We start from the raw sequence: 24,535 nt of genomic DNA on the forward strand, positions 1-24,535 counted from the left end.
ACGCGGGGTGGCTTGTAAACGCGCGGAGATGGATCACGTGGGATTTGTGAAAATCCAAACCCACCCGGCTGGGAGGTGGCTAGAGTTGTGGCGGTGTTGGGTTATTAATTCCATCTGTGTTTCCTCCCACACGAAGCCAAACATTCGTAGTTGCAATTGGCCAGGCATTCATTCCAATGCAGCAACCTCCTGACAGGGAAGATACTCCTTGAGGCTGTGATGGATAAACACGTGACATTGTTGTTATTTAAATTATTTTTATATGTTTATGTTTTAGCTGTGGTTTCAACACAGCTAAGGACATAGCGTCCCAGATGAACTCGGCGAGTGATTTCCACAAACTGGGCCCATAAAAACTAAACGTCATGCGCCCATCAGATTGAACATGCACGCACAGTCGTGAGCTTTATTCGCGAGTGGGTGAAAGCCCATTCTGACTAAAATCTCTCCTTTTCAAGGGAGGCCCGGGTTAAAAAAAGAAAATAAATGTGAAATACGAACTAAACAAAATAAAAATAATTTGTGAAAAAACATGTACGCAAGCACATTGAGCGCAGTAATACTGCCATTCATGGCATGTTTCAAAAGCGCTTACACTCAAGAATGATTCTATGTGTCCAAGCACGAATGTAAGTTAACGCCAGTGTCCATGGTCTGAACATTCCGAGTGATTATGACTTTGAGGCGTAAGGAATGCCCAGTTCCTTGAATACCGAAGTATTCACTTCAGAAGCAGTGGAGAGAGCACACGATGGGAGCCTTGCATCCCGTGGCAGCGACCTGGGAGCTGTGGGCAACCGCGATGATGATGCAGCACAGGCCACGCTCTCTCCTTCCTTCCACTCACTGCTGCTGTTCATTTGTCACGTCCATGATGAAACTACTACACTCTTAGCGGTGTTGCCCTTTTGCTACGACATGGGTACATCTTCTTGGTTCTTTCGGTAAAGTCACGTAGAAGGGAAATAATAAAATAATAAAAATAAAACATAATAAAATAATTCTCACGACGTTTCGGCCACAACGCAAGCAGCCGTCCTCAACGGCTGCTTGCGTTGTGGCCGAAAGAATAAAAATAAACATAATAAAATAATTCTCACAACGTTTCGGCCACAACATAATAATTCTCACGAGGACGGCTGCTTGCGTTGTGGCCGAAACGTCGTGAGAATTATTTTATGATGTTTATTTTTATTATTTTATTATTTCCCTTCTACGTGACTTTACCGAAAGAACCAAGAAGATGAATCCCTGCAGTCACGAAAGCTTTAAATCGAGACATGGGTACTGTTGTGAAAGACCCAACGCAGAAGATTCCTGCGTTTGATCTTGTGCTAAGCTCGTGGTCCACCCTAAATCGCGTCCACTGCACAAACCATGGCAGATGCGGATACCTGATGCGCAAATGGAAAAGTTAATTCTCTCCTGTAGTGTGCGACTGTGATCATCCAGAACAGACCGTACAACCTATAACGACGCAATGACCCGATCCACAATCACGAAGGAGGCAGCGATTACACTCCACTGCTCCTGATGCGGTTATCTGGCTTGACCACCTGAATGTGAAATTGTATTCTTAGGTTTTTTCTGTAAAGTCACGTAGGTAAAAAATAAAAATAAAAATTAATAAAAGTAAAATAAAATAAAAATCACGACGTTTTTATTTTACTTTTATTCATTTTAATTTATTTTTTTTACCTACGTGACTTTACAGAAAAAACCTAAGAATATGAATCCTTGCAGTCTAAAAGCTTCAAATCTAGAATTGTGAAATTGTAGTTGCTGCTCTGCATCTAAAATTTGTCATGCGAAAGAAGAAGGCACCGTACACCATTCTCCCAGCTACATTTATTTTTGTTAACTAATTTCTTTAAAACTGCTTTTTGTATTTAGTTTGCTGTCCTTCGCCCGCACCTCTAATTAGCACCGTTGGCTTCGTACGATGCGAAAGAAGTTCAATATAATATGTATAATACTACCGTATCTGTCCGGATTAGTCTCTCTTCACCTCTGTACATTTTTCCTCCCACTTTACCAAACGTCAACAGTTTCAGTTTTTTGTCCCCAGCACCCATATAGCCACGTGTGCAAACTACTCTGTTTGCCATCTCTATGCGCCAATTCTTCTCGCTGTCCATGGGATATGCAATCGTCCTCTCCCGCACCATCGCCAGGCCTTAATTTCCAGCTGAACAACTTACAGGCCGCTCGTAATATGGAGCAGTTGGCACGTGACTAGTAGCCGCAGCCACAGCGAGAGGGATACTGGATGTGGTGTGCTGGTGGACAAAAAAAGTCGGGTCACCGACCCGGATGGACCTTGTTACAATTAAGCTCTGGCCGTATTTTAAAAAGCCCTTGCACTCCGAAGAGTTTCTCCTATCGCCCGCTTGCCTCTACATCGTGCCACTCTGCGTTGGCTCAGTGGGCTTTGAAGCGCTGTCTGTCAGTCAGGGGCTGCGTGGGAAAGTTGACCGTGATCTCCGTTCCATCTCCTCTCCACTTAGAGCCACCGCAGGGGACCAGGAGGCTCAGGCGTGTGCGAAGCCCCCTCTGTGTCGCTGTGTGCAAGCACACATGTCCGTGTTTGTTCAAGTTCGCCCGCATCACCAGCGAGACACTCGCTCTGTCCTGGAGGCTCTTTTTTCGGGGATGGTACTGCGTCGAACCGTTTGGCCATTTCCCTATCTGAAGGAGCGTTTTGCATTCGGGAAGAAGCTGGAGTGTACGGAGGGAATGCACGCGCGGCCAACGTGGGTGTCCGGACACCCACGAAAACTGATCGATGCCACGGCTAGAAGACACCTACAACATTTCGCGCCCCTGGTCAAAGTTAAATGTACGCTAAATCGAGTTTTATCAGGACAGAAGCAATTATGGTGTGACGAGAGTAGTGAACGGTAGCGTTATCAAATAACCGGCTCGCCGTGCATCTCTATTAAAACACCAGGAACCCGTTCGCTAGTTGGACATCCCGGACATGCAAAGTGTGGCTGCACCACTGGCTCGCTGACAGTGTGGGGACACGCGGGCGTGGAACTCACTCCCGGGGGGGCCCCTTTTGTGGCTTTTGGTGGCCCGCACTGAAGTGTCGCATATCGCAGGGAGCAGAGCACTTGGCCACGGAGCTGTGTGTAAACACTCAGGCGCTGCCCGTTTCAGGGAGTGATTAAGCGTGGGGAGAGGTTGGAGCACGTGGGATAGGAGCCGTCTTTTGTCACATGACGGACGTGACACTTGGCTGATCGCAACCAGGGCTTAATGTCTCACTGAATATGTTCGCGGGTGGACTGGAGTAGGTGCGTGAGTGTTATGCACAGCTGGAGCGTGTGGCATTCTGGATGTGGTGTGCCGAGTGTAGAAGAGCATTTCAGAGTCGCTGACTTGGACAGTCCCGGCTGAAATAAAGCCCTGAGTGAACCCACTTAAGGAAATGTGAAACAAGATAAACTAGCTCCAGTTGAAGGTAGTCTTTTTCTAGTTTTATGCGATTTGATGACTGCATTTAAATGGGCCCATTATGTGAAAAGGGTGCGTATCTGTCGTGCATGTGCATGTCAGCGCTTGATTGTTTTGTGTGAGTGTGTGAGTTGTGAATGTGGGCGCGCACTGGGCGTGGGTTTGTGTGTGTGGTGTGTGTGTGGTGTGCACACAAGCTGATGTCATCACACATAAAACAAAACATTACTTTAATTAGTGTTTATTATTCACATAATTTATGCGTTTTCGAGAAGAATGCGAGCATATGTTTGTGCCAAATTACCTGTTGGAATTTGATTCAACATGCTCACTCCACTCATCGCCTGCAAAATAAAATCACGGTTAATTTATCTGAGTTTTTCACTGAGACAATTATTTTACTCTCTCTTCTCTCTTGTATCATACAAAACCAGTAACTCCTCGTCAGGAATAAAACATTTAAAAAAACATCCAGTCACATTTAATGTGGATCAGCCAGACTGCTCTAAGTGTGGTGTGTTTGCGTGTGTTGGTGTGTGTGTGGTGTTGGTGTGTGTGTGTGGTGTTCGTGTGTGTGTGGTGTTGGTGTGTGTGTGGTGTTGGTGTGTGTGTGGTGTTGGTGTGTGTGCGTGTGTTGGTGTGTGTTCGTGTGTGTGTGGTGTTGGTGTGTGTGCGTGTGTTGGTGTGTGTGTGGTTTTTGTGTGTGTGTGGTGTTGGTGTGCGTGTGGTGTTGGTGTGTGTGGTGTTGGTGTGTGTGTGGTGTTGGTGTGTGTTCGTGTGTGTGTGGTGTTGGTGTGTGTGGTGTTGGTGTGTGTGTGGTGTTGGTGTGTGTGCGGTGTTGGTGTGTGTGTGTGTTGGTGTGTGTGTGCTGTTGGTGTGTGTGGTGTTGGTGTGTGTGCGGTGTTGGTGTGTGTTCGTGTGTGTGTGGTGTTGGTGTGTGTGTGGTGTTGGTGTGTGTGCGTGTGTTCGTGTGTGTGTGGTGTGTGTGTGGTGTTGGTATGTGTGTGGTGCTGGTGTGTGTGTGGTGTTGGTGTGTGTGTGGTACTGGTGTGTGTGCGTGTGTTGGTGTGTGTGTGGTGTTGGTGTGTGTGTGGTGTTGTTGTGTGTGTGGTGTTGGTGTGTGTGTGGTGTTGGTGTGTGTGTGGTGTTGGTGTGTGTGCGTGTGTTCGTGTGTGTGTGGTGTGTGTGTGGTGTTGGTATGTGTGTGGTGTTGTTGTGTGTGCGTGTGTTGGTGTGTGTGTGGTGTTGGTGTGTGCGTTTGTTGGTGTGTGTGTGGTGTTGGTGTGTGTGTGGTGTTGGTGTGTGTGTGGTGTTGGTGTGTGTGTGGTGTTGGTGTGTGTGTGGTGTTGGTGTGTGTGCGTGTGTTCGTGTGTGTGTGGTGTGTGTGTGGTGTTGGTGTGTGTGTGGTGCTGGTGTGTGTGCGTGTGTTGGTGTGTGTGTGGTGTTGGTGTGTGTGTGGTGTTGGTGTGTGTGTGGTGTTGGTGTGTGTGCGGTGTTGGTGTGTGTGCGTGTGCTCGTGTGTGTGTGGTGTTGGTGTGTGTGTGGTGCTGGGGTGTGTGCGTGTGTTGGTGTGCGTGTGTTGGTGTGTGCGTGTGTTGGTGTGTGTGTGCTGTTGGTGTGTGTGCTGTTGGGGGGAACAGTTTTGCAGCGGTTAGTGCACTACGATACGAATCCGACGACCCGAGTTCGATTCCCGCTCACGGCCAACACCAATAACGATCATCTTAACCGGTCCTGAGCCTCAAATGAGTACCTGGTAGCGGTTTTGTAAACATCGCCACTGGGGGAGACAAAGGAGGCCAGGCGCAGTGCCGGCCACCCACCCCTTCGTGTGCCGTGCCGGCCTTCATAGGTGCTACTCGCTATACTGGGGAGCTTTATCTTTGTGCTGCTCGTGTGTGTGTGTACACGTGTGTTTTGTTATGTCAACCGCCTATTTATTCCGGCCCAACCGCACTGCTGTCAGTCGGGCTTCAGTGGCTCGGCGTGTGTAATTACAGCTGCCTGCAGGTTGAACACACACAAAAAAAGCAAACAAGCTTGCTGCTACTAGGCAGTGTTTGCCAAAAAATATTCAATCCGAAAAACTAACTTTTTCATTACGCACCACTCCAGCTTGGTAGGCAAACGTACCCTCCTGGCTGATCGTGGGGGTTGGTGGAAGGCTCAGGGATGGGAGTGGACATGCTGTCCGAGTTTGCAGGGAACAGGCACAAGGTTTTGATGTGTGACCTTTCACCAGAAAATATCGCACTTGCAGACACGAACGCCGCAAAATGTAATTATTGGCAGAATTATTTTTTTTTTTATCAAATATTAAGAACGTCGCCAGTAACTTGATATATGCTGGAACAGGTTTAAGCTTTCCATTAAATATTCATATAGAAAGGGCTTAATGTTTCACTAAATGTATTCTGGGTAGCTGGTAGACTGGAGTAAGCATATGATTTATAGTCACAGCCATAGCAAGAGGTATCCTGGATGTGGTGTGCAGGGTGCGGAAATTAATATAATGTATTTGTGGATCGCCAACCAGACAGATCTGTCATCTGTTGTCCATATATATGGAGAACGGTGGCGCAGTGGTTAAGCATGCTGCGCCACAAGCCAGCGACCAGAGTTCGATTCTCGCTCGTGGCCAATATCGGTGCTGATCAACTGAACCAGTTTTTGGGCCTCCCCTGGGATCAACTAGGCCTCATGTCAACTCAACTTGGTGTGATATGTAAACATCGCCAATTAGGATACAAGGGTGGCCGGGTGTTGGTGCTGGCCACCCACTCATTCCGTGTTGGCCTTCAGAGGTGCTTTCTAAAAGCTATACAGAGGATCTTTGTCTTTATAGAAATATAGCCAAACGTACATACGAATGCAAATCCAACACACAGGGATATGTATACGCTGTTGTCTGTAAAATAAATAATCAGCATATAGAAGAGACAAAAGTTACGTTGTATTGTATGTGTGTTGGACTTCTTTCGCACCATACGTAGCCAGCCATACTAATCAGGGATTAGCACGTAAAATAGAAAATATTTTTGAAGGTGATCTTCTGGACCACGGGCGGATGGTCCACAATAAATAGAAGAAAAAAAACTCTGCCTACCCACAAATTCTGTCGTGATTTTTTTCTTTCTTTCTGTCCAATGCTTTGTTACCGCCGCAATCTCCCGCGACGGCCCACGATGACCATCCCGGCGTGTGCACGGTTACGTGCGTTCGTCCGTGCGCTTGATGCGGGCTACACGCGACAAGGCAGCAGAGGTTAGCGCAACAAACAAATCCGTTGTGCTCTTTCTTTACGTGCGATCGCTCACCGCAGCCTTAACCTCGCGCAACCGCCCCCCTCCTCCCGCCCCCCCCCCCCTTAAAACCGCGAACACACGGCCGAGTTTACACGCGGGACATCGCGAAGCCCAGCTCCCGCCACTTGCATCGCAATGAAGCGTTGCCTCTCGTCGCGCAAAAAAAAAAGTCTTGCCCTACCGTGCCCTGCCTGTTTCACGAGAGCAAGTGAGGCCCTTCACCACATTGTGGGATGCACTCTGGGCGTATTTCTACGGCAGGACAATGCGTTATGGACTGTTCATGCGGAGCAGCGGCCGCTACCGCTGTGGGGTGTCGTGGTTGTTCAGACCCCCCCCCACTCTCCCCCCCCGCCCGCCAACAAAATGTTTTAATACGGCTAAGAGCCACCACCCACAACATTTTGGACACAACAAAAAAAAATCGTTGTTTTTTTTGGGAGGTGGGCTGCATTTTTTTTTGGGAGGGGGGGCTGCATTTTTTTTGGGAGGGGGGGCTGCATTTTTTTTTGGGAGGGGGGGCTGCATTTTTTTTGGGAGGGGGGGCTGCATTTTTCTCCCTGAAACAAGGCCACGAAAAATACCCAATTACGCGGATATAAACGAACCCTTAAACTCACAGGAGCGCACGAACAAGCAGGCCCAGTACCGAATCATTATTCAGTAGCCGTGTAGATTTATTATCATTATAGTTACAGGATAACTTCGATCTGTAGCCTATCTGTAGTCCAACAAATTACCATTGGGGACCAGCAGGGCACGCCTATCCTCAAAACATGGATGCTGCCCCATGAGATTCCGTTGCACTGTCCCATGTGGTTTGGTTAAACAGTCAACAGGTTGAAGTCCTTTGGGGCAAATGCCCATTTGTGGAAATCATTAAACCCTCAGTGCTCGGTACACGACAGGGCGGGTTTGAGTTGGCACGGAACCCATGCCACGGCTTGACATTGAAGCCTCCATGAGCTAAGTGCTCGGGGAGGCTGGCAGTGTTGTGATTCACTCGATGCATAATTTTGGTCAAAATTTTACGGTCTCATTTGAATTTCGATTTAAAGCTTTCGTGATTGCAGGGATTCATCTTCTTGGTTCTTTCGGTAAAGTCACGTATAAGGGAAATAATAAAATAATACAAATTAAACATAATAGAATAATTCTCACGACGTTTCGGCCACAACGCAAGCAGCCGTCCTCAGGTGAAGACCAACAAGACCAGGTCTGTCGGGGAGACAGCTGTTTAATTTTTATTATTTTACTATTTCCCTTCTACGTGACTTTACCGAAAGAACCAAGAAGAGGTCTCATTTGACATTGTTTGTAACGTCTATTCCACGTTCACAGTACAGTCGTGTTTTTCTCCGTTCACTGCTATGGAAAGGACTCCCCAATTCGTCTTGATTCTTCATGGTGTCACGATTCCATAATCCATCCCGCTCCGGCACAATCAGCAGATATCGCTCCATCTCCACAGTGAGCTCTCTCCCGGGCATGGTCCCTCCTTTGGCTGACATTCTCTTGCCAGTCTCGACGACCGGTCATCATCCCCCCCGAGCGATGTGTTCTGCACCAGCCCCACTGAATTTTTCTCAGCGTTAAATATCGTGCGTCTAAGTTGTGTTTGTTCGGTCATCCGGTGTAATTCCAAGGATGCTCTCCTTTACACCATTGGAACCTCATTTGCCAGTAAAAAATATGATAAGTTATTTTTTACCCTTCTATCTGGCATCAAAACTGGCATCTTTTTTACAAGGAGTCATGTTTGCATAGACCACAATACCTGCATACATTATCAGAGTTATGTTTTTTGTTTGAATTATGACTGCAGGTATTGTGGTCTATGCAAACATGACTCCTTGTAAAAAAGGTGTCAGTTTTGTTGCCAGATAAAAGGGTAAAAAATCAATTATCATATTTTTTACTGGCAAATGAGGTTCCAATGGTGTAAATGCTTACCCCGAGCTCTCATACTCTGATGGTGCATTGTCTTTGAGCTGTGTGCCTTTTGGCGTCATCTGGTCCAACCCATGTGAGACTAGGCTCTAAGGAAAGCTGTCTCGGGTGTGGACCAATCAACTTCAAGGACAGTGCATACATTATCAGAGTTATGTTTTTTGTTTGCATTATGACTGCAGGTATTGTGGTCTATGCAAACATGACTCCTTGTAAGAAAGGTGTCAGTTTTGTTGTCAGATAGAAGGGTAAAAATCAATTATGATGCTCTCCTTTTTTTCACGTTTTTCACTGCACTTTTCAGGTTTAATTCCGTTTCCGTTGCCAGAGTTCATTCATGATTATGGTCCATCAGCACCTGTTGGCTACGTACGGTGCGAAATAAGTTCGACATACAATCACACATACGTACGGCCAAGCAGTTAATATTCCCCATTTGAAAACGTTCTCATGTTGCGCATAGTTTTCCTACATAGTGAATAATTACTTCTCACGGTCACAATTTAACGCACGTATCGCGAGTGAAAAGAATAGAATAACATCTGTGAATCGTTGCATTGTCACATGCTCTGGACTCCATGCCCTGCATGGGACCCCCTCCAAATGTGAATGCTTGGCTAAATGCTCGTCTGTTCGCTGGGCTCCAATCTTTAAATTATACCCCTTCTCTGAATTACACCCCCTTGTTTTAATACGCGTGACATGTGCTATTCCCCTGAAGCAAGTACTGTGCTGAACTAAGAGGTACCGCATACCGTACTGCGTAAATATGCGTTAGACAAAAAAAAAGAAATAATGTTCTCAGACACATTTCTTTTTCCTCCATTCAATAACCAGACATTATTGTTAAGTGCAGAGGAGGTGCACGTCTAAACTTGCGGGGGTGGGGAGGTGGGTGTATAGATAAACGGTGCCCGTTTGAAGATGTCAACCCTTGATATGGTACATTTTCCCTCGTCTTATTTATTTTATTTCCTTACAAACGTTACGATACCGAATGACAACCGTGCCGTTGGCATCGCGCTGAGAGCGGTGTACGAATTGCCATTTGGAGCTGGCGCAGCTAGCAGTGCACCACCTTGTGTCAAAGAAAAAGAAAAAAAAGCCCCGCAAAATTATTTTTGACAGACGCTACTTCTTTGAGGCCTCTGTTTCCACACCAGGTATGCCCATGTCATGCGCACTGCAAATACAAGGACTCTTCTACTTACGAACAAGTTCAGTTCCAGAGGTCTGTTCATACGTCGATTTGTTCGTAATTTCATCTTTACTCCTGTAGAGTCTAAACATGTTGCACGGCATGTCGACTAAACACGGGTAATGGATTTAAAAGTTGTATAATCTCCTGTCCATGTAGATGCCATTGGTTCTTCATATTTTGCAGATGTAGATGCCACGCTTCCGTGTCACGATGGGGTTGATAATGTTCATGAAAAGCACAGAGAATATCGTAGTGAACCACACAGCGACAACACTAACAGCAGACAATGGCGGCGGCCCAGGCATAAATGCCGGGAATGCTGGGTAATGACACTGAACAACCACCGCCATTAGTCGTGCGGCGATTGAACTGTTGAAAACGGACCGTACAATTATTGTGGACCTTACACTGTAGATTATATTGTAGTATTGGCAGCTCGCTTTCGAAGAGAGAGGGACGACGACTCAGAGGCGCGATGAGGAACCCAGGACAATCGGGAACGCAGCAGCCACGCTGTGAGTCAGCGCCAGCAATTCCTCAAGATCTGCAATCCTCTTTATATCAAGGTGTTAAGATTCATAGTCACATACATGTGCGAGGAAGCCGGAGCACAAGGAGAAAATCCACGTGTGTGGGGTGGCAATACCATTATGGAGTTCCACATTTTCTGACATTTGATCCTTATGGCGGTACCCCGGGGTACCAAATTATACAAAATGGCCGAGGCAATTAAATATTATATTTCTGGGACACTATTTTTTCCAGGGGTGTACTTCACTCCGCGACTGGGGTACCAATCAATCCGAAATCGGCGCTACTCCGCGATGTCAAAACGCAGCGAGGACGATTGCGCCGAAACCCTGAACGCTCGTACGCACCGTAGTGGTGTATCGTGTACAGCTAGTCGAGATGAGTCGATTGCCGCATCGCCGACCATCAACAGATGAAAGATGACTGCATCACGGACATTGTGCGAGAGCCGAGGTACTATGGTTAATTTGTGTGATCCACCAATCCTCCCTCTACCTACACAGCAGTGGATTACAGGCGTGCGCTACCGCAGCTGCCAAGGCTTCATTCTCAGGGAACATTTTCCAAAGCTCAGGCCTGGTCAGCTCCAGCTCAATTGAGCCCTGGTGGCAACGGGCGGTCCCAACCTTGTGACTCTGAAAATTTCCATTTTGATCGATGCTGTATTTATCAGACTTTTTTTTCCACCAATGTAGGGCACCTATTTTTAAAAAAGATTTAAGTGCTAGGACCACCCCACCGGGTCCCCCTTGGGAAGTTTCTGGATGGATCCGCCTCGCCCCTGGTTAGCGGGAACCAGACAGAGTGACCCCACCGCCTCCTCCCAACACAGCCGGTTATTCGCGAGTCGCGAGAGACGCTCCCACCGAGCACGGCGTCGTTATGCAGGAGCGCACCCGCCCCCTTAATTGGGACGCCCGTTGTGGCAGCGGTATAACAAATACGACGTTGTGTGTGGCGTTTATGCGAGTCTGCGTGTGTGTGTCTTTGCGCAAGTCTGTGTGTGTGTGTGTGCGGGGAGCGGTAGCGCGCTGCTGCTGCTACAAAACCCGACGACCCGAGTTCCCGCTCACGGCCAACACCAGTGACGATTATCTAAACTGATCCTGGGCCTCCCCTAGGTCGACTCAACCCTGAATGACTACCTGGTGTGGTGTGTAAACATTGCCACCGGGGGATACAAAGTCGGTCGGGTGTGCCCACGTTAATAGGTGCTCACTAACAGCACTTGCCCCAACGGTCTGTTATAGGCTATATGGGGGACCTTTGTCTTTTTCTACGCGTGGGTTTATTAGTGTGCCCTCCTCCGCGCCTACATTGTGCCACGTCTGGGTGACACAATGAGCTGTGGGACCCTAGATTCTCCGTTCTCGCGTTAGCGAGCGGTGATTAACGGAGTCTCCGCGCTTGCAGCATGGGTCGCCCTCCCGGACAGCACCAATTAATTGTGATGCGAACAACGCATTTGCTGTTTCATTATCATCCTCATCATCAGCCATTAAAATTCTACTGTTGGTTGAAAGCCTCCCCAAGCCGTTGCCATCTCTCACGATCCTTGCGATGTAACAAGGCAGCTTGTGCACCGGCTCACGCGCTGATTTCGTTACTCCATCTCTCCACGGTGGACGGAGTGCCGGATTAAGCTAGTGCGGGGCCTGTAGCATATGTTATACAGGGGCCCTAAATAATAATAAAAACACACATTATTTACTTGCATAGTAATGCAATTGTATTTTTTCATTTGCTATACAGCCAGATAATACGACAAATCGCTCACCTTAAACACCCGGTCGTTCGTAAAAGTTGAAGGCGGTATAGTACTATGGTAATAGAGCAAGTGCAGAATCACTGAACCGGAATTGATAGCTTCAAATCATTTAGCGCGGGGCCCTTGAAAGTGCGGGGCCCGTAGCTACATTTGTAGCTACTTTTTCTACTAGGATAATCCGACACTGGGTGGATGTCCACTCTTTGACGCGTTCCTTGCCGTGCCTGGGTGGATCACTTAAGAGCCCGTGTGATCGTGACCACGCGTATGTACGTGGAACTCCTATCGCACCGTACATCGCCAACCGTGCTGATCGGAGGTGCAGATAGCACGTGCTAATCACATACTACGAAAGTCAACGAGATTCCCACCGGAGGCAGTACAGCAAGTGTGGCTCTTGACATACCTATGCAAACTGTGAGCTGTTATCTTCACGTGCCGTGTGTCTGTTTTCTCCAGGTCACTCCTGTTTCCTCTCTCTCGCGTGCGAAAAAAAGACGCTCCGGCATTCAAACTGGAGCCTTCAAGGGAAAAAAAAAAATATCTTTAGCGGCTCGGTGCACGGCTCGCCCTCTCTCTCTCTCTCTCGTGGGTAAAGATACTGAAATAATCCTCGCGCGCGAAACCGTATCGCCGAAATCTCGACGAGCACTCGAATGCCGAGACGGTGACAATAGGGGAACGGTGTTTGGGGGCGGGGGGGCACGGTTGGTTACGTACGGTGTGAAAGAAGTTCAACGTACACACAAAGACAAAGATCCCCCATATAGCCTGAATAGACTGTAGGGGCAAGTGCTGTTAGCGAGCACTTATGAAGGCCGGAACGGTACACGAGGGGGTGGGGGTGGCCAGCTCCACGCCCGACCGCCTTTGTCTCCCCAGTGGCAATTTTTATACACCGCACCAGGTACTAATTTGAGGCTGAGTCGACCTAGGGGAGGCCCGGGACCGGTTCAGATAATCGTCACTGGGTGTTGGCCGTGAGCGGGAATCGAACCCGTGTCGCCGGGTTCATAGCGCAGCGCGCTAACCGCTACACTACCGCTCCCCACCCCCTTGGAACTTTCGCTTTTGCTTGGGCTTACTGCCTAGCAGCCTCCAGTGTGCCAGGCAAGGTGCACTTTGAGGCCACGTGAAGTGTCGAAGGCTCGCTGACCTCAGGAGGTCTCGGGACAGACACAGGTGGCATGGGTTGACTGACTGAGATGACCGCTAGATGCACCAGCTGCACTCACACGCACACACACTTCCTCAGATTTGGCGGCCACACATCACACACTTTCAGAAGTCATATTTGCATTCCCGCATGTCCATTTTAGCAATCTGGTTCGTTTGTTTATTTCCCTCCCCCACCAAAAAAATCCCCTTTTACTGACGAGTGACCCACGCGAGATTATCAAATATTTAGTCGTCGTGAGTTGTGTTTCTCTTGCGTGTAACCGGCGCTTTTCAATTTTTTTGTTGTAAACAAACCTCTTCGCCAAAACGTAATTTCCAGCGCGAGGTGGAACTGAAGGTGAACACCGCGGCTCGACGAAACACCCACGCGCTGCTTTATCAGAAATACAATCGCAAAGTTAAAGCCCTTTTTAACTTTGCGGGCGATCATTATCCATCTACTCGGTCTTTTAAAAATATTTTACTTTTTTTAACGGTGGCACACACGTGACTCTTGTGGTCTCGCAGCCGAGATAGCCTGTTTGGACATCACAGACTTTAAATTTCGATTTAAAGCTTTCGTGACTGCAGGGATTCATCTTCTTGGTTCTTTCGGTAAAGTCACGTAGAATGGAAATAATAAAATAATGAAATAAAACAATAAAATAATTCTCACGACGTTTCGGCCACAACGCAAGCAGCCGTCCTCAGGTGAAGACCAGGTCTGTCGGGGAGACAGCGTCTGAATGACGTTGTAGTCCACCGACTCTTTCCCCCTTTAAAAAAAAATTCATGAAATCTGGGTCAGTTAATGGTCAATTTAAGGGATAATGCTCGTGGTTAATGACTCATCGATTATGGTTAGCGCTAGATTTAAGTTATGGTGACTGGTCTGTTCACTGCTTTAGGGTTAGAAGCAGCGAGACCGCCACTAGTTTCAAGTTCAAGTTGATTTAACCGGTGAGGGCTCATGGGACCAGGATGGTCTCCTCTGCAAGAGTAACCTTGGGTCTCGGCACACTCACAAACGCAGAACAAATAAAGTCCAGTCTGTTCTGCTATAACGCGTGTTTTTCATGACGCGAATTGGATGTAACACGATGGATGTACGGGATTAGAGAACACTTTTTTTTTTAAACGCGGACGCGAATTGGATACAACGCGATCGAGTGAGGGGCCGTCCATAAATGACGTCACGCGATTTTGGACAATTTTTGACCCCCCCCCCCCTAATCACACGGCGTCACAAAAAGTCAGACCCCCCCCCCCTCAAATATGACGTCACAAAGCTCTGCCCCGCCTCCCCTCCATTTTTTTTTAACATGCTTCAAATCGCTTTAAACTATTGTCATTGTAGTGCGTATTTAATGTGCCGCTGCACTCTGATGCTGTAGGAGAAACATTTATTAAAAAGTCTATTTAATTAAGTAGAACGTGTTGTCTATATTTATTTAAAGTTGCGCATTTTCACGTGACGTCACATTTCTCAACCCCCCCCCTCCCCTCGTCACACATCGTCACAAATGTCTGACCCCCCCCCCCCTCGGTGCGTGACGTCATTTATGGACGGCCCCTGAACGGGACTAAGTCGCGCGAGTAGGAATAGCCGGTTGTAGCGGCTGCCTCGGCGGAGCATCACGCGAGGCATCGGGATGCCGCTGGATGCTTCCAGATGCCTCGTTCTTTGTTCAGCCTGCGTTACGCATCTCACGTGTTGCATTACCCCGTATGATTCATGATAACGCGGTGTTCTTCGGCAACGCAACTACTAGTGCGTTCTATGAGAACAGGCTGTATGGCAATGGATCAGTTCTTTATCGGAGCAAACAACAACTACGTCGCGTGAAAAGTATAAAATATCGCGTGGACGGGCTGTCTACCTGGACAGGGGCCCTACACCTCCTCTTGAGGACTTGGCACAACCACCGTCTGGCAGAGGTCGCGAACGGGTTTTGATTCCTTACCCGTACCCGGCCGCACCAGGGTCGCAAACGGATATCCGTACCCGTACCCGGCCAGGTACGGGTAGCCGGGTATCGGGTAGGGTACGGGTACCCGGTTGCGACCTCTGCCGTCTGGTCGATGTTGCATTTCTGATGTCGAGGAGCGCTGCCACCTCTGCCCCCCCCCCCCCCTTGTCCGTCTGCCTCCCTGACCCCGTCGAGCCAGAGATCTGGCAACATAATAACGATGATGGCGTTGATGGCGGGTCGTGGGTTAATTACGCAAGGCTCAAAAGGATCGAGTCGGGCGCGGCTACGATTCTCGGTGGTAATGACACGGCTGCCGTGGCTGGGGAGTAAGGCGGTGGGCGGGTGCGTTGTGCTCCGCTTGTCGATTTATGTAATAATAACGCCGTGCGGCATGTGTCCGCCCCTACCTCTACCGCCAGTCGATTTTAAAGTGTAGGGTTTGCTGTGAATCGTTTGATGTGCTGGTGTGAAAGCTTCGCTCACTCACAAGTGTGCGCGTGTGTGCGCGTGTGGAGGCGTGGGAGCGGTGGTGCTGCGGTGAGCGCGCTGCGGAAACGAACCCGGTGATCCGAGTTCGATTCCCACTCTCACTGCCCACACCGGTGACGATTATCTGAACACGTCCTGGGCCTGCCCTAGGTCGACTCAGCCTCAAATAAGTACCTGGTGCGGTGTGTGAACATCGTCACTGGGGAGACAAAGGGGCCATCCATAAATGACGTCACGCACCTAGGGGAGGGGGGGGGGTCAGACATTTGTGACGATGTGTGACGAGGGGGGGGGGGGTGAGAAATGTGACGTCGCATCAAAATGCGCAACTTTAAATAAATCTATAATTGTTATAACAACACTAATTGTTATAACAACACTCCTACAACATCAGAGTGCAGCGCCACATTAAATACGCACTACAATGACAACAGTTTAAAGCGATTTGAAGCATGTTGTATTTTCAAAATGGAAATGTGTTTTTTTTTGGGGTGGGGGCAGAGCTTTGTGACGTCATATTTGAGGGGGGGGGGGTCTGACTTTTTGTGACGCCGTGTGACGAGGGAGGGGGGGTTCAAAAATCGTCCAAAATCGCGTGACGTCATTTATGGACGGCCCCCTAGCTTAGGGACTCTGCGAGGCGTCCCCCTGGGTGAGACACGTGTGCCCTGCCGGCCTTCATAGACACCACCACGACTACTACCCCCAGCCCCCCCCCCCCCCCCAAAACAAAATAACAACGCCGTCGTGACAATTAAGAATGCTGCCTCGCAGCCGGCGAGGACTTGCAAGGCCCAGGGAGTTCAAAGTAAACAACCCTCTGGCTCTTCATGGTCGAGTGCCGCACGGAGGAATTGACCGACCCGGGGCTGTCGATGGGTCCCGCTCGGAATGCAGGTGAAGACGCAGCCCTGGAATTTGGGGCCGTGCGTAAATGACGTCACGCACCTAGGAGGGGGGGGGGGGGGTCAGACATTTGTGACGATGGGGAGGGGGGGGTTGAGAAATTTGACGTCACATCAAAATGCGCAACTTTAAATGAATATAGACAACACGTTCTGCTTAATAAAATAGACTTTTTAATGTTTTCTCCTACAACATCAGAGTGCAGCGCCACATGAAATACGCACTACAATGACAAGAGTTTAAAGCGATTTGAAGCACGTTTCATTTTTGGGGGTGGGGGGGGGGGGCAGACCTTTGTGACGTCATATTTGAGGGGGGGTCTGACTTTTTGTGACGCCGTGTGACGAGGGGGGCGGGGCGCCAAAAATCGTCCAAAATCGCGTGACGTCATTTACGGACGGCCCCTTTGCTCACAAGCGCCACTGTCGGCGCTTGAACAGAAAAATAAGTCCGAGAGTGTTTTTGGCCTACTCTTCCACGCTGGCCAGACGTCTTAGAATTAACGTGGGAGTGTCCCTCCTACCACGCGTTGGTGTCTGCCGATCGACTGTAGTGAGCCCTAGGGAGCGGGGTTTGAAGAGGCGAGCGCCCTCGCTTCGACTGCCACGTGGGAGGGAGATCGAACAGAAACGGCGACCTCCCAAGCGATGGGCCACTTGTTGAGCTATCATTTGTGGGATTTGCCTGGTTAGGATGGAGATGTTTACACTATGAGACATCTCCTTTACCAGTGGCAAAATATAGTAATAGGTTTTTACCCTTTCAACTGGTACAAAAACTGACACCTTTATACAAGGCATCGTGTTTGCAATAACCACAACACAAGCAGTCAAAATGCAAACAAAAAGAAACAACTCTGATGATGATAATGATAGGCACTGTCCTTGAAGTTGATTGGTCCACACCCGAGACAGCTTTTCTTAGAGCCTAGTCTCCATTGGTGTTGGACCAGATGACGCCAAAAGGCGTATAACTCAAAGACAGCGCACTATCAGAGAATACTCTGATAGTGCGCTGTCTTTGAGTTGTAATCTTGTTTCTTGCTGTGGCTGTCCCACCTGATGACGGAAGCTTGTGTTGCTTCCGAAACGTCGTGATTTAATTTAGTTATTTAAAAATTGTATTATTATTTTTTATTTTTCCACCTACGCGACTTTACCGAAAGAACCAAAGAGTATGGATCCTTACAGTCACGAAAACTTCAAATCTAGAATGTTTTGGTGATTTTACATTTCTTGTGCTTTTCACTCATCTCGTGTTGTTGTCCTGTTTGTTGTTGTTAACGTTCTTACCCGCCCCTGTGAAAAAAAGAAAGCTTTGTAGTTCTTCGGATTCCTCCAGCAGTACAAACAAATATTCTGATTCCGCAGAGCAAAAAAAAATCACACCGGACATGCCGAACAAGATCGCGCCACAACCCCAAAACACATCGGAGCCGCTGCATAGCACAGCCACGCAAAACATACGCAGCAGTGTCACTTCATAGTCGTTTGGTTGATGTGCGCGCGTGTGTGTGTGTGTGAGCCACGAGCGCGTGTGTGTGTGTGTGAGCCACGTGCGCGTGTGTGTGTGACAACCCGCCTACGTGTGTGTGTGATCCCACCACTGTGTGTGTGACCCCGCCATGTGTGTGTGGACCCACCTGTGTGTGTGTGTGAGAACCACGAGCGCGTGTGTGTGTGTGACCCTGCCAGCGTGTGTGTGTGTACCCACCTGTGTGTGTGTACCCACCAGCGTGTGTGTGTGTACCCACCTGTGTGTGTGTACCCACCTGCGTGTGTGTACCCATCAGTGTGTGTGTGTGTGACCCCACTAGGATGTGTGTGTACCCACCTGCGTGTGTGTACCCATCAGTGTGCGTGTGTGTGTGACCCCACTAGGATGTGTGTGTACCCACCTGCGTGTGTGTACCCATCAGTGTGTGTGTGTGTGTGACCCCACTAGGATGTGTGTGTGTGTGTGTACCCACCAGCGTGTGTGTGTGACCCTGCCAGCATGTGTGTGTGTGTGTGACCCCACTAGGATGTGTGTGTGTGTGTGTGTACCCACCAGCGTGTGTGTGGTCCGTGTTTGCGCGTCCATGAGCCTCCTGCCCCCCCTCTCCTCCTCCTCTTTCTGCACGCATGTTGAGTGAAGCAGGCTAGCGCCTCTCAGCAGGCAGGGACATTCCTGAGCTCTCCATCATTACCCACCTCCTCAGCCCGGTATCTCTGCTCCCCTCCGACACGCCGTGCACCCCCCCCCCCCCCGGCGCAAGTGAACGCTCGTGGTGGTGGTGGCGCTGGGACACAAGTGAACAGAGCAAAACGCTTCAGCACCCCAAGTCGACCGAAGGGGCCCCCTGGAATCATCTATCAGCTCAAATTTGATTCCTAAAAAAATATTGATTAATTCATAATTCTCTCTTCACCCATAATGTTCGTTTCGTTTGTCAGTCTGCTTGTCTCTCTCATCTAACTGCCATCATATCTCTCTACATTTCTCTCATCTCTCTACATCTCTGTCATCCGTACATCTCTTGAGCTCTTTGCATTTGTCCACATTTCTCTCATCTCGTTACATCTCAGTCTCTTGTCTAATGTCTCTTCTGTTGTCCCAGGAGTTTAGAAATTGAATGGTGAGGTGGGGCAGGGGGGGGCAAAATAATTCTGCTTCGGGCACCCAGTGAGCCCATCCACCCACTCCGCACGCCCGATATACCCCACGGCGCCAAAGACGTTCTCTGCACGGAGATAGAAAACGAAAAGCCATAAGCGCACCCAATTTCACGCAAATGTTGTTTGCCGTAAATTGACTTCGCCGGGGCTATATTTAAATGGATGGCTTTTGGATAATGGGGTCACGGAGGTCACGATATGAGTGCCCCCGCCCTGGCACGAGACGGCCGTGATGGAGAGTGTCCCAGAGGCTGCGTTATAAAACACGCATCGATCGTTGCTCCAACAGCAGACGGACGGTGGATATGTTGGCACGCTGTCGACTAAGAGCCTACAATTACGCTCTTCAATCTGCTGCCTTGCTGCAGCTTTATTTACAGCCTTCTCTCGAGGGCGCTTAATGTTTATAAGTGGCAAATTGGAAAATAACGTAGCCTCGATGCGCCCCCCTCCGCGCGTGTACACACAGACGGCGCTCAGCCGACGATCAATAACAACTCCCGATATTTTCTCGCCGTCACCAAAAATAAAACACGAACAAAACGTCCGTAATGCAGGTCTTTTTTGGGTTAGATTGCATATGTATACACGTGTCGTTAAACCCGCCACCACCCGACACAGCCAATTAGTAAGGTTCGTCACATGAACAGAACTTGCCAATTCGTAACTAGTACAGCACACCCAGTGTGTTGGAGAGTAAATCCACAACATTTAGAAACTGAGTATAATCTGAGTAAAAAAAAAACTGTATTATGGATGAAACTGGTCGTGAAAGCCTTCGTGTTAAACGAACGAAACAGCGGTAGCAGCACGTTGGCGGCGGAATGCGCGTAGTCGTCCGTTCGTGAAAGCTTTCGCGCGAGAGGACGTCGTTTTAATGTCAGGCCTTCAGTCTCTCCACACTCACCAGTGGCACATCCCGTGGGCAAATGAGGACCAAGTTGATGGCACCGTATACTTCCCCAGATCTCGTGGTGGTGCACACCTTATAATCCAGCGAACCGGGGGGGTTAAGGGTTGGTCCGTCTCGCAGATTTGTGAAACTCCAGAACCCCTCTGGGCTCTGATGTGGCAAGGTGATGGCAGCGTAGCAAATGGGTTCTTGAATCTATCCATGCAAAACTTTTGGGCGGTATGCCCTTGTTCGCTTGGATTTTCTCTTGGTACTCCACTTTATTCCTGCATGCCAAACACTGAAATTCATGGTAATGGGTCAAACATTCCGATGTAGGACCCTCCGGGAAAATAGTTCAGACACAGTGAAGCTTTCTTGGATGAAGGACATTATTATTATTTCTATCAAACTTGATTCTGAATTTGACTGTGATGGCTCACTCGGTGAGTTCTACCCTTGGTCAGGGTCAATTTGGCCTGCACAGGCTGAATAGTAATATGAGTAAGCTGTATGTCTTCAGCAGATGTGAGCCCACCAAGAACTAAAATATCTTATTCTTGGGTTGACCTATGTTAAAATAGACCACACAAAATATATTCGGAACCATGAAAAAAATCAGACTGTTTATGTTATTAAGGATACATGGCCCAGTCATGGCAACGTGGAATTTCCTCAACTGGCTCAGGACTGCAAGCAGAGATGAACACCGCTCACTGCTTTATTAATCACGTGACAACATCATCCCTCTCCATTCAATTCCGTCCGAACTCTGTACAGTGTCTCGGTTGCAAAGCATTGTTTCCAGTCACGAGCCGAAGCTTTTATATTTCAGCTACACTGCCTTTTCTTCTTTGAGCAGTGCAAGTCATTGTTTCCCTACCTCTAGGCGCATTAGAAGTAGCTATCAAGATCTAACAAAAAATAATAATGATATTAATCATCTGAGAGTGCAGAACCGTGTCACCAAATCACCAGGAGTGCACCGATCAGATTGTCGAAGTTAAGCAGGATTGAACCCCGACATTGAAAATGCTTCTGGGCAACGGCACAGCTTTTTGAAAACTGGGACTAGCCCATACTCTTAGTTCTTTCGGTAAAGTCACGTAGGTAAATAAATGAAATAAAAATTAATAAAAATAAAACAATAAAATCACGACGTTTCGGAGGCAACACAAGTCTCCGTCATCAGGTGGGACCATCACAGCCAGATTTGCTGCATCAAGTGACTAGCCCAGCCAAACCAGGACACTCGGCAGTTTTTAATTAAAGCCATCATGCGTGTTCGTGGTGGTTAGTTTCATATTTTCTCATTTTTGTATCTCTTACCCTGCTTATTACCCTCACCCGCAGACCATGTGTGGCCACTCCTGCGAGAGTTCGCGGTGTCTGCGTGCGGCGGGGAGACGGTGTCGCTGAGCTGCCCACGCCACACGGCGCTGCGCGTGCAGGGCGCCACGCGCGCCGCGAGGGCACACGCTCCCTGCCCTTCTCCGCCGTCCGCTACCCACGCCGCTGCCCACGGCGACCACAGCCGTGCCCACAACTGCACGGACTCTGCCCTGCTTCAGGTGCTTGCCCAGCACCGTCGCAACGTGAACATGAAAAAGTTATAAAACGATTAACAAAAAAGAGAAAGGTGACGAGAGCCCCGGGTTGGCTTGTGCGTGAGAGGTGGGATTTATAATGAAGCCACCGGCTTTCTTGCAGTCTCAACCAGGACACGTGGTGAGGGGCTGTCAAGCCCCTCCCTCTAATTAGCCCCACCTACTTTTGTATAGCCACACCTACTCAACCACTATCCCTGCCCACGTGGCGAGTGGCTTCCTCGATCTTTCGGTAGTTGCCCGTATCGCGAGTCGCGCACATTAGACCTGAATATTTTTGACCGGGACAAAAATACGCAAATTTGCAAATGCTTCGGAGCACCTGGACAGGCTCTTGTGAAAGGAGCACTCGTTCCAGCCAAAAAGGACGTTCAGAAGCTTTGGGGTGGGGTCAAGTTCGGATTAATGCTGGGAGCCGGTGGGCCACGTTGTTTTGGTTAGGGGTAAGGGTTGGCTTGTGTTTTCCATCAGCTAAATTTACTCCGCTCTACTGAAGTGGAATATCACTAAGGGGGGTGGGGTGCCTGGGGACTCGCGTCCTGTCATAATGAGCAGCAGTGCCCCCCTGTGTGCCCCCTAGGCTGGCCCCCCATTCAGAGGCAGCTCTTGAGGTTGCTGGCGAGGAACTTAAATACAAGTGAAAGAGCCATGGGCGGAGTTTGCGGGGGGGGGGGGGACACAGAGGGGGGGGCAATACCCCCCCCCCTAAACTGGGCGCATTTATTAGTTTATTTCCAGTAGTTTACAATTAAGGTAATAAATAAATTTGTTATATGCGACAGCGATTCCTAATGTGAGGGACAAAGCACCCCCCCCCCCCAAATATAGAAGTCAAACTCCGCCTATGCAAATAACTTATCGTGACTACTGCCATTAATAACGCTACACCACGCCGTCGCTTCCTTCCTTCTGCCAGATACCACAGCTGTTGGCGCATTTAACACCACACCTCCACGTTCTGCCGTTGTAACATCTCTCCACTCGTGAAATGTCACTTCCTGTGTCTCAGGATCCCTACGGTCTCACTGCCGATCACGGACTTTCCAGTTGCCGCTCACTTCCTCGCGATGTTTATATCATCCTCGTCGCACACCGACCCCTCCCTAACCCCCACAACCCCTTCCCCAGGCACCTGGGCTTCAAGCCAGAGCTCAGCGCAGTAAGGATTTCATTTGACCCTGCCGTGGGCGATGCACGCCTTTACCGACCGGTCACCGGGGGGGGTTTGCGTAGAGAGTAGGTGAGAGAGAGAGAGATGCAAGGGGCAGGACAGCGGGAACGTCTTTCACTGATCTCCGCGGGCTTCCTGTAAAGGTTCTCCAAGACCATCAAACAAATGAAATAAATAAATACATTCCGATCGGTTACGAGCGATTGAAGTCGAGCACCGCTTTAGAATGCTGGCCAAAAACATAAAATGTGCCGAATTCAACCGAGAGAGGCTCTTACCGGTCGTGCCGTATGTACTGTGTGTATGTTGAACTTCTTTCACACCGTACGGAGCCAACCGTGCTAATTGGATGTGCGGGGGAAGGACAACAAACTAAACGCAAAAAGCAGTTAAAAATATATTAGTTTTCAACCTCGATGTAAAAGTGCTAAGTTCCAGTGGCTTCCTAATATCGGCAGGAAGAGCGTTCCAGACTTCCGCAGAAGCGCGGTGCAGTGACCGTCCTTGTTCGATGGCTAGCCAGAAGCCGCTGCTACGAGGATGACCGGATTTCGCGTGATGGTTGATGCTCCTTGACGAGATGAACAAGGTATTGCGGATTATTGTTGCGAGCACTGTGTGTGCAATGAGCGCGACCGTAACACATTCCTGCGGAGGGAGCTGGTAGGAACGTTGGGTTGCTCGGTCAATGGCCAGGGTCAACGGCGACGTGGTGTATTCCGAAAATATGCCCGACTGTGAGGGCGGGCACAAGCCGGCGTGAGTAGGTTAAACGTTGAGTTTTATAAGGGCACCACGGGGTGACCAGCCCCTCCCCACCCAGCCCCACCCCTCCCACCCCCACCCAGCCCCACCCTCCCCACCCAGCCCCTCCCCACCCTCCCCACCCAGCCCCTCCCCACCCTCCCCACTCAGCCCCTCCCCACCCTCCCCTCCCCACCCAGCCCCACCCTCCCCACCCAGCCCCTCCCTCCCCACCCAGCCCCACCCAGCCCCTCCCTCCCCACCCAGCCCCTCCCTGCACGACGGAGACAATAATCCCCTGTGGGCTGGTGTAACCAGGAGGTTCCTACCAGTATAACATGCCAGTTGGGTTACAAAGAAAATATCATAATAAATGGCAAAAGCTAGGAGAGAGGGGGGATGGGTGAGGGTTGAGCGAGCGAGCGAGCGGGGAGGGAGGAAGGGGACCGCTAAAGACCCATCCGAGCAGACAGCTCCATTGCGTTAGCGCAGGGAACCTCAGAGACGCTCTTTGTTTGGCTTTCAGACGTTTGAGTCAACCGGGAAAAAAAATCTAACCCGTAAAAACAAAGTTTTTCACTATAAATCCTTTATATGCGTGGCATCGGTTTTATTTTATTATTCATTTCTGTTTTTCTTGAGTAAGAGTTTCATTTTTATCACATTGATATTTTAAATTAAATATGAAAAAAAAATTTTCCTAAAAAGTGGAAAATTTGGGAAA

At 49.2% G+C, this 24,535-nt stretch overlaps 1 protein-coding gene across 1 annotated transcript in view; it reads left to right on the forward strand.

Moving 5' to 3' along the window:
• LOC144733554 (protein eva-1 homolog C-like) overlaps positions 1-24,535 on the forward strand; it is a 65,604-nt gene that overhangs the window by 24,859 nt on the left and 16,210 nt on the right. The window contains exon 2 of the mRNA XM_078615534.1: positions 21,643-21,860. Coding sequence (XP_078471660.1) covers positions 21,643-21,860 — 218 coding nt within the window. The remainder of the gene's footprint in view (positions 1-21,642; positions 21,861-24,535) is intronic.

Source organism: Lampetra planeri, chromosome 47, assembly GCF_965212315.1.
Source record: "Lampetra planeri chromosome 47, kcLamPlan1.2.h2, whole genome shotgun sequence".
Lineage (NCBI taxonomy): Eukaryota > Metazoa > Chordata > Hyperoartia > Petromyzontiformes > Petromyzontidae > Lampetra > Lampetra planeri.